Source organism: Stegostoma tigrinum, chromosome 37, assembly GCF_030684315.1.
Source record: "Stegostoma tigrinum isolate sSteTig4 chromosome 37, sSteTig4.hap1, whole genome shotgun sequence".
Taxonomy (NCBI): domain Eukaryota; kingdom Metazoa; phylum Chordata; class Chondrichthyes; order Orectolobiformes; family Stegostomatidae; genus Stegostoma; species Stegostoma tigrinum.
Genome location: NC_081390.1, coordinates 5,442,169 through 5,458,412, shown reverse-complemented (window position 1 = coordinate 5,458,412; position 16,244 = coordinate 5,442,169). Strand labels below are relative to the sequence as shown.

General features: G+C 42.1%; 1 protein-coding gene across 9 annotated transcripts in view; it reads right to left on the bottom strand.

The window, feature by feature from the left end:
- LOC125467438 (PDZ and LIM domain protein 7) overlaps positions 1-16,244 on the bottom strand; it is a 207,567-nt gene that overhangs the window by 145,183 nt on the left and 46,140 nt on the right. For all 9 annotated transcript variants that reach the window (XM_059640251.1, XM_059640250.1, XM_059640252.1 and 6 more), the window contains exon 3: positions 292-443. In XM_059640251.1, the coding sequence (XP_059496234.1) occupies positions 292-443 (152 nt within the window). The remainder of the gene's footprint in view (positions 1-291; positions 444-16,244) is intronic.

The following is a 16,244-nucleotide window of genomic DNA, read 5'->3' as shown; positions in this document are numbered from 1 at the left end:
CCCATTAGGATACTTTGCAATGAAAGACATAACCAATAAACAGTACTAATTCTGTCACTACAGGCAGCACAGACAATCTCTGCCTGCCCTGTACCCCCCTGTCCACTCACTCCCCCACTCCCTTCCCCAATTCATTCAAACCAAAACAAGGTAGATGGAGTCTTATATCCAGACAGGAGGCTTCAGCTTCACAAAGTGACACCTCATGTGAATAAGATTACTAACATGCATTGTAATCTCATTCTCTACCCCTCTCATCAATTCATGTCACACGAACAAATCTGCACTCACTTCTGGAGGGTCAGGTTCAGGGAGTAGGTGGCAGCCTTGATCTTATTCTGGCAGTCCAGGTGAGTCATGCCCTCTGTGCTGACCCCGTCTATGGCCACGATAGTATCTCCCTGGCTGATGTTGGCTTGGGCTGCCTTACTACCTGGGCTTATCTGAAATGACAAGAAGCGGTTGTGAATATCAAAACCTAAAAAAAATCAAAATGACAATAGATTAAAAACACAGCAGACCAATTTGGAAGAAATTTGCTAGGATAAACAAAAAAAAATGACAATGAGCAAAGGTTTGAAGTATTAGTCATTCTTCCAAACAGAACCCAGGAATAGTAGACTTAACTTCTGACATATGTACTTTATTCCTTCATGAGTCAACCACATTGCTATGGATCTGAACTAATATGTAGGTCAGACCAGGTAAGGGTGGCAGATTTGTGAACTAAATGATAAGCTGATAGTTGGTAATGATAATGATACGGTCATCATCACAGAAACTAGCTTTATCTTCCAGATCCTGATTTCTGAATTGTCTGAATTTGATTCTGGTAGTGAAGGGGTCAAAGATGGGAAAAAGGGTAACATCAGCACACAACGATAGAATAAAAATATTTTAGGATCAACTTGTTCTGATGCAGCACCAGAGCAGGTGGCCAAGAAGTACATTATTGCCATTCTGTCACAGAGCCCTTACCTAGTTAATCTGCTGTTTGCAAACAGATTGCTCTTTCAATATGGGAGCTGCTCATAATAGTAAATTCACACCTTTATTAAAAAAGGTTAAGCTACAGCTTTTTTTTATCCCCCTCTTTTTAAGAAAAATTTCTCTCCTCTGTCCCTCTCCAGAAGGAATAGGTTTCTTGCTTTGTGGCATGGGAGCTATTTGTCATCCTATCCTACCTCAAAGTGACAGGTCAACCTGCTCGACCAATCACTATTCCTGGTGGGGAAATGTTGGTTTAATGGCAATGTCACTGCACTGGCTACTACTCTAGGGACATAGATGCACAATCCCACGATGGCACCCATTGCAATTTGGATTCAATTAAATCTGGAATGTTAATCTAGTGTCAGTGATGGTGAACATATTGGCTAACGTTGACTGCTGTTTTTAAAGAGCTCATCTGATTGACCGATGACCCATATGGAAGGAAATCTGTCATCCTTGCTTGGTCTGGCCTCCATGGGTCTCCAGAGTGCAACAATGTAGTTGACTCTTAACTGCCCTCTGAAATAATCTGGAAAGTCATTCAGTTCAGGGGCAATTAGGGACATGAAACATCTTGACAGTGGCATTCACATTCCACGAAAAGATCTAAATTTATCATTGTAACCCTTTATTCTCTTTCACCTTCTACATTTATCTACCTTCCCCTTTAATGTATTGATACATCCTTGCAATTAACCTATTAAGAACCTTATCAGCATAAACAAGTCTTTAGGATGGCAGTCATAAACTGATTAAGGTCTCTACAAATCATTAAGCTACAGGCAGTAATCAGGAAGGAGTTCCATTTTTGAACGTAGTTAAGCACTTCTTGCTGGGCAGTGCATGCCAGGGGAGAACAAAATAAATTAGGCTTGGCTGTGATATTATCACAACTGAAAAGCAAGCCAGCAGTTCAATCACTTGTCAAGAGGCTCCTCCGGCAGCTCTTGTACTACACTCCTGCAGTAGTTTCTGAACCTCTCTGCAGTGGAGTGGAGGAACATAAGCAAAGAAATCTAGGGAAGCCTTATGAAAATACCAAAGATGGCATACTCTCTTTCTCTGAATGAGGGTTGTGTCTACATTGGCCAAAAAAGCCAGGGTGACCACGTATCTAATGACAGCCATGAAGATCCAGACCATTTCTAACATTCACATCCATCATTGCCACTGAACGTTTTATTAAGAAAACTGACCCTAGAGTCTTATTAAGTGATAAATATATCTTTGTTGCTGACTCAGCTAATGTGTGCCACAAGCAATATGAGGCACTGAGAATCTACAGCTCTTTGCACCTGGTGTACATCTATCATGCAACAGACTCAGCTGCTGGATCCCTCCCCTTCTGCAGACTCATAGCCCGACTTAGAGCAACCCTGAAAAATTTCAGCTCATGCTAGAGTGGCCAAAGATCCTTATTTAAAAATCAGGAGTCACCCATTTAAAACAGAGAAAAAAATAATTTTCTCTCAGACAGTCACGAGTCTATGAAACACTCACCCTGAAAAAAGTAAGCAGAGGGAGATAGCTTCTTATTAAGCACAGGGTTGAAAAGTTATCTATACTAGGCAGGAATATGTTCAAAATTATTTGAAGTAACGTCACTGAAGTAAAAGAGATTCTAATGCTCAATCAGTAAGCCCATAATAAGACAGTGGGCCATACTATCACAAGGGTGTAAAATCATAGATTCCTAGAAACAAATTGTAGATATCTAGGCCAAGTCATGTACAGCACTCAGTTGGATTCAATAATATGTGCATGTATTATTATTGTGTATTTTACCCTCATGCACATTGTTTGCAACAGGATCTCCATTGGTTTGCCAACCATAATCTAAATAATCAGCACCACCTCCTCCTGCTCTGTAAATTGTTATCTCTATTCTATAGTGGTTTTCTTGCATTGTAACCCTGACGAGTGCAAGATGAGAAGCATCAACATGCTATCTCTTTCTACCATGGTTCACATGAATGGTTTTTGGCTCTCAGTGTTTGAAGTTGAATACCCATTTCTGAGATGGTAACAATGAGCAGCATTGTCACCGATGCAATAATGTGTGTGGATTATCAAATGTTAGGCCCAATGTTTGAAGACAGGGAATGGGAGAACCTTGGGGACACTCAGGACCCCATCATAGGTTTTGTCAAGGTACATCCTGAGCAGATTTGTAACATAAGATTCTGCGCTTTATAGGGTGTTCTGAGGGACAAATGCTAAAATAAGTGTCGTGTTTGTAATGAGGTCTGCCAGGCGGGCCTCATTGAAAATGAGTTCCCAGACTGGGGCTGTTAATCTGGTCCAATCAGGGAGCCCTGGCTGACAGATATAAACAGGAGTCTGAGTGGTTCTGTTCACTCTGAGAGCTGGCTCTGAGGGAGCTGGATCAACGTCAAGGAGTCTCCACATGTAAATAAAGGGTGATGTGGTGATGGAATACCGGCCTCTGTTGAGTTATTTCAACAAGCATCAATGTTAACTAGAGAGCCAACAATTTAAAATAAGGACACCTTTGATCTGTAGGAAACCTGTTAGTCTTCCAGTTGTCAATTACCAAGTGTTGCAATCTTATCAGACGTGACATTGAAAGATGCACTAAAGCTTGGGCAAAGGTGCAATGGGGAAAGGTCATTATCTAAGGCCATCCTGCCAAACACTGTAAAACCCCCTTGGGCTGTGCGTTTGACATGGAATAAATTTTGTAGACTTAAGGTGTCATTTGCTGTGAAGTGAGACAATCAGATTGCCACATATTGTATTGGAAGAAACTAATCTTGTTTCTCCCTTATGTAACATTGACTTTGAACTGTCATGTGAGGCAGTCACGTAAACTTAATAAGGATTTTTTTACAACAAAGATGTAAGTAAATGAGGCACCTCACTGTATTGAGCTGTTGCACTTTTATGTCCCACTTCCTTTATCTGTTTTCCTAGCTGCTGGCACCCTCAAACAATATGCGTCAAAGAATACTTGACATGACTTGCTGACATGAATTACAAATTTAACCTGTAATTGTAAGTCTATGAGATAGCTCATGTACTGTTGGGAAAGAAGCTGAAGTGTAATATGTAAGTGTAATAAACATTAATATGATACCAAATGTGAACTGTTTCTGAAGGTATAATTTTGGAAAATAAAAGTATTTATTCAATTTCCCACCAGCAGCTAGTCAGATTATTCTGGATGGTTTCTGACAAATGGGGAAGTTTGCTATCTTGGAAGAAGGCTGTAGAATTGACCAAAAGTTCACAGCAGGGAGGAGACAGAGAATGCCAATGGGTTAAGAGGTTTGGCAGATTACACGGGTGTAGCTCAGGATCAGAATAGGATGGGAAATAAAATCAAACTGCAGATCAGAGCAGAAAGAAGATATTGCAATGTGCACATGGGTTAAGAGGCTGTGCAGAAACACTTGGCTTAGCCTGACTCACAGCTTTCAAAACAAAAACCTTATGCAATTTAAAAGGAAGTGCTGAAACAAAATCACATTTGACTCCAAGTCCAAACTCTTCCGTAGACTTGGCACCAAATTGTTGAGCATCTCCAGCACTTTGTTTTTAATTTCTAATTTCCACAAGATTTGGCTGTTACCTTCTGTAGCTTCCACCATCATTTAGCAGCTGGCGTTCCTGAGCCCTTGGAACAATCAATTTAACCTCAGCTCTCAACTGTACTCGAGAAACCCTATTCAAAAATTATAACAAATTCTACCTTGAAGATACATGCAAACAGGCCATGCAACCTGTTGCCATAACCATGACAACAGATGCACAAGCAGAGGCTCTGGGACACAGTGCAATGTGTAATTCTTAATTGCTCCCCTGTTGGGTGTTACTATTAACCCCATAGATTCCCATCTTCTCCGACTGTGTAAGGCAGCAAGAGTTAGAGGGAACATTTATTAGATATGAATGGTGGTTCGAATACTGACGATGATTGCAGTGTTTGGAAGTGTTGTAAGCTGTAAGGAGAATCACACAGAACTTCAAAAAGGACATAAAGGTTGGTAGAGTGGAAAGACCAGTGGCAGGTGATTTTTTTTTGCAGAGAAATGTGAAGATTCAATGTAGTTAACAGAACATGGGAGATAACCAGAAGAGACCTGAGTGTATATGTGCAATAGTCATTGATGGTGGTAGCAGTTTGAGAAGATGGTTAATAATTCCTAGAATGCTGTCTGCTTCATTAATAGTCCGATAGAATATTAAGACAAGGAAGTTATGTTAAAGTTGTACTAAACACTGCTGGAGTGCTGAAACCAGTTCAGGGTGTCACACGTGTGAAGGCATCATACAGCAAAGAAATAAAAATTGATTAGCTTTATCCCAGGGATGAAGAACTTCAGTTATATGCATAGATCACAGGACATTTCACAGAATCGCAAAATTATTATAGGGCACAGGGCTTCTCGGCCCATCTTGCCTGCTGTAAACCTTAGCGCCAGTCTCCTGCCTTTTCTCCATATCCATGCATACCATTATTAATCAAAACACATATTGAATGCCTTCTTCAATGCCTCAATTGAACCTGCCTTCACCAATTTCCAGGCAGTGCATTCCACACCCTAGTTACTCACTGTTTGAAGAAGATTTTTCTTTTGTTACGCTTGCTTTGTTTGTTAAATCACAGAATACTCAAACTGCTGCTGTGGAAGGCGAGGGCTTCACCTGATTATTCTGCACTGTGAGGGACCTTTTAGATTTAAAGTTCGCTCCTCGCTTCCGAAGGAGCCCCAATTGGAATCTCCCATAAAATTTACCCATACTTTTCTTAACAAAAAAAGAAAATCCAACAGACTATTTCAAAATGGTCACCATTTCATAGCCATGAGAAGTCACCCTTTTTTCTAAGTACTGGTACTGTATTCCTTAACAGTTCAATGTCCAGCAAAGACTCAAGGAATTCCCTATGATACAAGTGAAGTTTTGAGGTACGTTAGAATACCTATAATGTCCAGAAATTTTATCTTAAAAGGGGAAATCAGATGCAAATCGTAAATTTGTGTAGAAGTAGCCATTGTGTAGTAACATGGAAACATGTCCAGTCATGCTCTGTCCTCAACAGAATACACAAAGGACGGAACAAAGCAGCAGGATCGATGTCTGCTACAAGTTAAAATTTAAACTAGTGGCCTGCATAGTCCCATATCTTGTTGGCAATGGATTGTTGCCATACAACATACAGGGTGCTTGCAGGTCTGGAGAGACTGAAGTCTAGTTTTGAAAACATGGAGGTCTATCAAAAGGGCAAGGAAAAGATGGAAGTGGCTGGAGTAAGGTCACGGATCAGTCATAGTGGTGAACTAGACTCAAAAAACTGAGTGGCTAAGACATTTCCCACAAAGCAAAGAGAAAGAAATGGTCCATGTAATTAAAGAAAACTCTTGCTGCCAATTCAAATAAAGGCAAGGTCACATAAATACTACTCCAATCCATGCCCCTGACTCAATTCCCTTTTCAAAGGAAGAAGCAAGGGCTATTCGGACATCATTTCACCTTCAGCAATTCAGCCACTGCAGTCTGAAAGCCGAGGTTTCTTCTAACATCTCGCAGATGTTGTAGCTTGTGTCCAATTATCTTCTATGAGCTGGGCACAAGCTAAAAAGGAAAACCAAATTTATTTATACTGAAATAGTTCACAAGTGGGTAATGAGTAGCAACAGTCAGGACAGCTATCGAAGAAGCCACCTGTTCCTTCAGATTCTTCTCAAATCTCTTGGAAGTAAACAGCATGTCCCTACAGGGAAAACAGTGTCATTGTGTGTTGTAGACAGTCACACCACTATAAGTGGCCAAAATAATGATGACGATTAAAGGAGGAATCATTCATTCACGGCTCTGAGCAGTGAGGATTGATTTTAAGCCTATTAATTTATATTGTACAACTACCCTTCATCCACTGCATTTCACTGGAGAAATAATCCCGCTGTTATTGGGTAAGGTTACTGTGGTTTCAATTATGATCATTGTTTCCTGCAGATAGTACATATTCTTTTGAATGAACTCTGCTGGCTGTTAAGTCATTACCACAAGTGCAACCCAGCCTTTGTCTCATATGCTGAAAGTATCCAGGGCCAGTATTCACTTTGTTCTTTTTAAACGCATGATTTAATCAGAGTTCCATAGTCTGAACAATTTTCAGAGTCTCCAGGAAGGTCATTTTGATTGTCATTGTTGGTTGTTAACTTTATTGAGCAGATCACTCGTCCCCCTTGTTTTATTCATTGAAATCAACAGTAAAATGATTTGCTGGATTTTCCAAGATAATAAAGTGTGATGAAGGGTTTCGGCCCGAAACGTCAGCTTTTGTGCTCCTGAGCTGCTGCTTGGCCTGCTGTGTTCATCCAGCTCCACACTTTATTATCTTGGATTCTCCAGCATCTGCAGTTCCCATTAGCTCTGTTGGATTCTCCAGTTAGGCAACAGTCATAGTCATGAAAACAGGCCCTTCGGCCCAAATTGGTCCATGCTGATCTTGGTGCCAATTCAGCTAGTTCCACCTGCTTACATTTGGTCCATATCCCTGTAAACACTTTCCAAACATGTACCGAATCCAAATTTTTTTTAATGTTGCTATTGTACCTGCCTCAAGCGCTTTCTCTGGCGCCCCATTCCATATACACACCACCCTCTGCATGAAGAAGTTGCCCCACAGGTCCTTCTTAAATCTATCCCCTCTCATCTTAAACCTATGCCATTTAGTTTTCCATTCCCCAATTCTGGGCAAAACTCTTTATACATTCATCCTACCTATGTCCCTCGTGATTTTGTACACCTCAATAAGATCACCCTTCATTCTCCTGCATTCCAAGGTCCTATGCTGGCTAAACTCTCCCTACAACTCAGGCCACCTAGTCCTGGCAACATCTTGTAAGTGCAGCCTCAATAACTGCACATACTAATGTAACATAACATCCCAACTCACACATTCAACACCTCAACCAATGAAGGCCAGCATGCTAAATGCCTTGTTCACCATCCTGTCCACCTGTGGCGCTGCTTTCAACGAACTATGTACTTCTACCCCTAGGTCTCTCTGATCCACAACACTCCGTAGGACCTTACCATTTACTGTATAAGTCCTAACTTAGTTTGACTTTCCAAACTGTAACACCTCACACTTATCTATATTGAACTGCATTTGCCAATCCTCAGCCCACTTCCCCATCTGTTCAAGATCCCTCTGTAATTTTTGATAACCTTCTTCACTATCAGCAATACCTCCTAATTTTGCATATCTACGAACTTACTAATCATGCATTGTACATTCACATCCAGATCATTAATGTAAATAACAAATAACAAAGGTCCTCTTCACCAGATTATCAGCTATGCAATTATGGTGAAAATTCAACCCAACATTTTAAAGATCAATGATTATGGGAACTGCAGATGCTGCTTGGCCTGCTGTGTTTATTCAGCTCCACACTTTGTTATTTTAAAGATCAATTTGACTCAAACCCTTTGAATGTAGGTGTAAATCAGTTGTGATCTATTATAATGGTTCTAATATTTCCATTTGAAGTCAGAATGATGAGGCTGGCTGAGTGGCAGTTTAATTAGAAAGTAAGCAGGCATTGTGTGGATTATAGAAATTCATTAAGTTACCTGACATTACCCAAAACAAAGTCAAACGCAAGGGAATTCATTAAACAGTCGACACAAGTTAAGCATTACTAAAAGGAATCAAAGCTTTTCACCTTACATTCGTCAGAAGTAGGATGGAAGAAACAGACATGGGGAAAAGGGTGCCTTTTTTTATAATGTGGTATGGAGATGCAGCAAGAACCATTGACTATCGATCTTAATTCTCAGAGCAGGCAGGTACATTCCGATTGGTCAGTGTTTGGAATGCAATTAACATCAGCTGAACCCATCACCCTTTTTTTCATGAAAAAGGTGTAATGTATTTTGTTAAATTAATTAATTGATTTTGCCTCCAAAAAACAGGTCCCTGTTTATTTATACATGTAGCATCTTGCACATGCAAATATATCACATTGTGAGCCTGACTAATGATCTTAAATTGGTTTCCAGTGTAACTCTTAGCACGGTCAGGATTACTTAATAAATGATTTCCAGTCGTAGATCACATCTAATGGAGGATACACCTTTCTAAGGCTTGCAAGCATGATTGTGCATGGTGATTACAGTTGTGCACGACTGATATGTGGCGTGCTGTGAATGGTCAATGGAATATGCTGTTTGATATGGTCTAGCAGTCGTTGGGACTTTTTTGCTTGCATACCTGGCACTACAACTCATACATCACTTTATTCACTTGTGCAGTAGACAAGATGTCTTTTTGGCTTGACAGCTGCATTCTATTAGTGGAGTAAAACAACTCATGGATCTACTATAGAATAACAGTGTGAGATAGCCAGCTTCACCTGTTGTCTAAATTTTGAGCACCATTTCCTTCCAGGGTAATCTGAGGTAGTCTGGGCACCACTCAGGACCAAAAGTAGTGGATGTAGGCCATGAAAGGATTGTAACACCATGAACTTAGAATCTGCTTTGTGCTTTGCAAAAGTAAAAGCTTTCTTTTGTTTAGTGCCTTTCACATCTGTAGATGTCAAAAGAGCTGCCTAGTCAATTAATTATGTTGCTTTAATACATGTACTACTTGTTAAGTGGAAGAGTTAGGGGTTTAATGTCGGTGCTGCATTAGGATGGAGATGGCATGGAGACTGCAGAATAGTAAGGTCAACTCCGAAAGCTCTCAATAACTCAATCGGCAACTATGCACTGGTCAGTCTGACACTGACCCATCCAGCAGATAATCTGCCTGGCAGTGCTGGAGGGATTGATGTTAACAGGTCACTTGAGGTACTGTCCTGGTCTTTTTAAAATATCACTTTAGAATCTTTCACATCCACAGGAATTGGTTTAACATCCTGTCTGAAAGATAGCTCCTCTGACATGGTGCTGATTCGTGGAATCAGCTGCCCTTCAATACTGTACTGAAGGGTCAGTAAAGATTATGTGCTCGTCATTTGAGTGAAAGTTGCTACCACACATATATTTATCCAATGGCTTAACAAAACAAAGTGCTGAAACAGCAGCGTTAGTTAAAATGGAAGGATGCATCACGATGAACTAAATGGGTCATTTGAACGTGCTAAAAGCTGATACTGACTCAGGCTGTTAAGGACCTTGTTACCCACTCTTTTTCATGTTCAGCACCAGCTAATGCTACAGAATACTCATGTCAGCATTGAGCTGTCACTTCATAATCCATAAGCATATAAGTCTTGGTGCTAATCTGCTATTATTTGGAACTTCCTCCCTAAATCTCTCTGGGGTCCTCTCTCCTTCTTTAAGACATATATGTCATAATATCTCTTTGTGTGGCTCGGTATCAGGTTTTGCCTTACAATAATTCTGATGTCTGGATTACTCCCGGCACTACATGCTCATGAGTACAGAAGGATAGTGCAGATGAATGTGTACCAAGAGAGATGGTGAAAGAGGGAGAGTTTTGCATTCCGGCATATTGGAATTGGTTCTGGAGGATGGGAAAACTGCACAAGCTAAGCAGAACCAGGACCAATCCCATGATAGGGCATTTGCTAATTCTGTTGGTGGCAGTGGTGGTGGTTTGTTCGGCAGGGCGTGGTGGTGGTGGAAGGCTTAGGCCAGTTTCACAGATGGAGGAAATCCTGAGAGTGAATTCAGAAGCAAGAGAAACTAAACTGGAAATGGAAGGTATGAAATGAGTGTGTGTACATGGAATGCAATGAGAACAAAGACTAGGAAATAGACAACAGTGATACAGACATCAATATAAGGAGCCTGGTGAATAAGACAGATGAGGAAAAGGCATAGACAGACACTTGGAAAGAGTATCTCATTGTAATTACTGCAAAATGGTTGCAAGGCCGGAACAGCAGCTCAACATGCTTGGTTACAGGGTCTTCAGTGTGTTAAAGAGCAGTGTGTAGAGTCATAACATGAGTTAAAGAAACAATCACAGCTACGGTGGGTGGGGGAATAATATGCAAGAAATAAGCCCATTTGGTTTCAATTGAGGAATAAAGAAAGAGGTGTTAGACCCCAAACAAATAGGCAAAGAAACACAAGAACAAATATGAAGCAAATTGATGACGAGTACAGAAAGAACAGGGCAGTAATTGTAATGGACATTAATCACCCCAACGTTAACTGGAATAAAATCACATAAAAGATTTTTTAAAAGACTGTACATATCAAGTCCACCAAGGGGCTTTTGTTCATTTTATCCCAGGGAAAAATCTGGGTGGAGATAGAAGGGGTATCAATAGTGAAATATTTAAGTGGTAGGGCTTATCATGGATTCAAATTTTACCTAGATATGGAAAAGGATAAAGATCACCCAAAAGTAAATTTGTTAAATCAAGGAAAGCCCAACTGTTCTGAGTGGAGATACAACATGGCAAAGTGAAAGTTAAAAATTACTGGAAGGGATAATAAAATGTGAGGCTGGATGAACACAGCAGGCCAAGCAGCATCTCAGGAGCACAAAAGCTGACGTTTCGGGCCTGGACCCTTCATCAGAGAGGGGGATGGGGGGAGGCTACACTTGTCCCCATACCTCCTCCCTCACCCCCATCCCAGGCCCCAAGATGACATTCCACATTAAGCAGAGGTTCACCTGCACATCTGCCAATGTGGTATACTGCATCCACTGTACCCGGTGCGGCTTCCTCTACATTGGGGAAACCAAGCGGAGGCTTGGGGACCGCTTTGCAGAACACCTCCGCTCAGTTCGCAACAAACAACTGCACCTCCCAGTCGCAAACCATTTCCACTCCCCCTCCCATTCTCTTGATGACATGTCCATCATGGGCCTCCTGCACTGCCACAATGATGCCACCCGAAGGTTGCAGGAACAGCAACTCATATTCCGCCTGGGAACCCTGCAGCCATATGGTATCAATGTGGACTTCACCAGTTTCAAAATCTCCCCTTCCCCCACTGCATCCCTAAACCAGCCCAGTTCATCCCCTCCCCCCACTGCACCACACAACCAGCCCAGCTCTTCCCCCCCACCCACTGCATCCCAAAACCAGTCCAACCTGTCTCTGCCTCCCTAACCGGTTCTTCCTCTCACCCATCCCTTCCTCCCACCCCAAGCCGCACCCCCAGCTACCTACTAACCTCAACCCACCTCCTTGACCTGTCCGTCTTCCCTGGACTGACCTATCCCCTCCCTACCTCCCCACCTACACCCTCTCCACCTATCTTCTTTACTCTCCATCTTCGGTCCGCCTCCCCCTCTCTCCCTATTTATTCCAGTTCCCTCCCCCCATCCCCCTCTCTGATGAAGGGTCCAGGCCCGAAACGTCAGCTTTTGTGCTCCTGAGATGCTGCTTGGCCTGCTGTGTTCATCCAGCCTCACATTTTATTATCTTGGAATCTCCAGCATCTGCAGTTCCCATTATCTCTCAATTACTGGAAGGGAAATGGGTACCGAGAGGCAGGCATTTGAGAAGACAGATAAAGGGTGAGACTCACAAATCCTGATCCTCTGTGAAGTAGGATAAGGCCAAATAAAAAGGGAAGTTTACTAATATATCAGATACCAATAACATTTGTCTGCACAAAGCCAACAGTGATAGAAAAAGTGCAGGGATGAAATGAAGAAGGATGAAAAGACGGAATGAGCAAATATTAGCAAGTGAAACAAACGAGACCTAATGATATTCTGCAGAGTCATTACAGTGATATAGCAGGAAAGAGACCCTTTGGTCCAACTTATTGGTGCTGACCAGACAGCCCAATCTGCCTTAGTCCCATTTTCCAGCATTTCGCCCATATCCTTCTAGATCCTTCCTATTTATGTACCCATCCAGATGCCATTTAAATGTAATTGTACCAACTTCCACCACTTCCTCTGGCAGCTCATTCCATACACACACACCACCCTCTGCATGAACAACTTATCCCTCAGAACTTTTTTTAAATCTTTCCGTTCTCACATTAAAGCTATGCTTTCTAGTTGAGGACTTCTCCACCCTAGAAAAAAGACATTGGTTATTCACCCTACCCATGCCTCTCTCAATTTTATAAACAGCTTTCAGGTCACCCCTCAGCCTCCAACACTTCAGGGACAAAAAGCCTCAACCTATTCAGCATCTTCTTATAACGCAAACTCTCCACCACAGCAAGATCTTTGTAAATCCTTTCTGCACCCTCTCAAGTTTACCAACATCATTCCTAAAGAAGAGTAACCAGAACTGTACACACTATTCTAAAAGTGGCCTGTACAGCCGTGACATGACATCCCAAATCCTATATTCAATGTTTTGACCAATGCAGACAATTCTGTCTAACACCTTCTTCACTACCCAGTCTACTTGTGACTCCACTTCCAAGGAGCTATGAACCTGCACCTCTAGGTCTCTTTGTTTGACAACATTGCCCCAAGCACTATCTTTAACTGTATAAGTCCTGCCCTGGTTTGCCTTACCAAAATACAACACCTCACATTTATCTAGATTAAACTCTATGTGCCCACCGGCCCATCTGATCAAGATCCCATTGTACTCTAAGACAATCTTCTTCACTGTCCGCTACACCAAAGATTTTGGTATCACCTGCGAACTTACTAACCACGCCTCCTATATTAACATCTGAATGATTTTATAAATACAGTCATAGAGAAATACAGCACGGAAACTGACCCTTTGATCTAACTTGTCCATGCCAGCCCATATCCAATATAAATCTAGTTTCATTTGCCAGCGTTTGGCCCATATTTCTCTAAACCCTTCCTATTCATGTAACCTATCCAGCTGCCTTTTAAATCTTGGAATCGAACCAGCCTCCAACTCTTCCTCTGGCAGTGACAAAAAGCAGTGGACCCAGCACAAATCCTTGTGGAACACCACTGGTCACAGACTTCCAGTCTGAGAAGCAACCCTCTAGCACCAACCACTGTCTCCTACCTTCAAACCACTCTAGTCTCCATCTGGCTAGCTCCCCCTGGATCCCATGTGATCCAATCTTGCTAACCGGTCTACTATGTGGAACCCTGTCAAACATTTTGCTGAAGTCCACATAGACAACATCTGCTACTCTGCCTTCATCAATCTTCTTGGTCACCTCTTCCAAACATACTCAATCAAGTTAATTTGACACAATTTCCCATGCATGAAGCCATGTAGACTATTACTAATCAGTCCTTGCCTTTCTAAATGCATGTAAAACCTGCCCCTCAGAATCCCCTCCAACAACTTACCCACTCCTGACATAAGGCTCACCTGTCTATAGTTCCCTGGCTTTCCCTTTATAGCTTTTTGTAAGTAATGGCACCACATTAGTCAACCTCCAGTCTTCAGGCACCACATAATCACATTAATGACAAGGAGAAAACTAAGAAAACAGTGGAGTGGTTTAGAGACCTTGTGATTTATGTGGAGGTGGAAGACATTGTGTCTTGTAAAAATTTGCACCCATCTTTGCAAAAGAAGCTGAAATACACACGCTACAGCTAAGTAGCAGTGTGAAGTATTGGATGCTATAAAAGCAGTGAATGGAAATATCAGTGGTTTTAGCATCATTGAAAGTGGGTAAGACACCAGGCCCAAATGAAATGTGGCCCAGGTTACTAAGAGAAGCCAGAAAAGAAACAGTGAGGGTTCTGACAATTATTTCCCAATCATCCACAGTTACAGGCAAGGTGCCAGAGAGTTGGAGGGCTGCTGATACTCAATTGTCATTTGAAAAATGAGGCATTAACCTGGAACTACAGCTCATCTACATCGGAATCTTAGTGATGGGCAGACTTATAGAAATCATTTGGTGGATAGTATAAATAGGCCATTTCTGAAGTCATTTCCTAATTGACAGAATTTTCTGAGCAACTAACAGAGGTCTGATGCTAGAAGGCTCTTTGAGAAAGTCTCACAATGAATGTTGGCCATAAATGTAAAATCTATTTGAGATCAAGTGCAAAATAAGCACAGTGCCTAGATTTATAGTGATTGATAACAGGATTTGAGGGCAAGTGAGATACTTTCCACCAGTGGGGTCTGAAAGGGTGGAAAAAAACAGATAGTTTAAGTGTATTTAAAAAGGCTAGGATTTACATCTGAAGTGACATAAACAAATTGAAAGGTTGGATTAGACTGGATGGCTGATTTCTCAGCCAGGACAGATATAATGGCCTCCTGAGACAACACAGTGTGGAGCTGGATGAACACAGCAGACCAGGCAGCATCAAAGGAGCAGGAAAGCTGATGTTTCGGGGCAGGACCCTTCTTCAGAAATGTGGGAGGGGGGAAGGGAACTCAGAAATAAATAAAAATGAGGGGTGGGCCTGGGGAAGGTAGATGGGATGGTGACAGGTGAGTGCAGGTAGGTTGTGGTGGGGATTGGTCAGTGAGGTGGCAGGAGTAGACAGGTTGCAGAGAAGATGGACAGGTTGTGTCAAGTCATGGAGGCAGGGATGAAGGGGAGGCTTGGATATGGGATGAGGCCAGGGCTGGGGAGATTTTAAAACTGGTAAAGTCCACATTTAGGCCGTTGGGCTGTAGGCTTCCATGATGGAATATGAGGTGTTGCTCCTCCAGTTTGTGGGTGGTGTCACAATGAGGCACACTGGAGGAGGCCCAGGATGGACGTGTCACCCAAGGAATGGCGGCGGGGGGGGGGGGGGGGGGGTTAAATGGTGGGTGACTAAAAGGTGTTGCCATTTGTCGTGTACAGAGCGCAAGTGCTCTACAAAGTGTTCTCTGAGTCTCCACTTGGTGTCACTGATGTAGAGGATGCCACACTGGGAGCAGCGGATGAAATGGACGGGTATGCAGGTGAACCTCTGTCTAATGTGGTTTGTTTTGTGCCTTGGATAGAGGTGAGGGGGCTGGTGTAGGGGCAGGTGTAGCACGGAAAGGTGCCGGGGATGGTGGGGCTAGTGGGGAGTATGAAGCAAATGAGGGAGTCCAGGAGAGATTGGTCCCTACGAAAAGCAGATGGGGTGGGGAGAGAAATATCTCCCATGTCCTGGAATGTTTGTTTTATAAAAACAAGCTACTGTTCTAATGGAGAATAAGATTTACATTGTGGAGGCCATCCGACCATCAATAAGAATGCTCTAACAATGCTAATTAGGAAGAGGCATGTGAAGTTCAAATCTGGAAAATCACTTAAATTAATTCACACTCATTGTGAATAGTTGTAACTTTTCAGTTTAGAATTTAAAGGCTGAAATTCACACCTTCACACTTTTCTCAATATTATCAGTTTTCAAAGAATCAGTAAAAACAGTA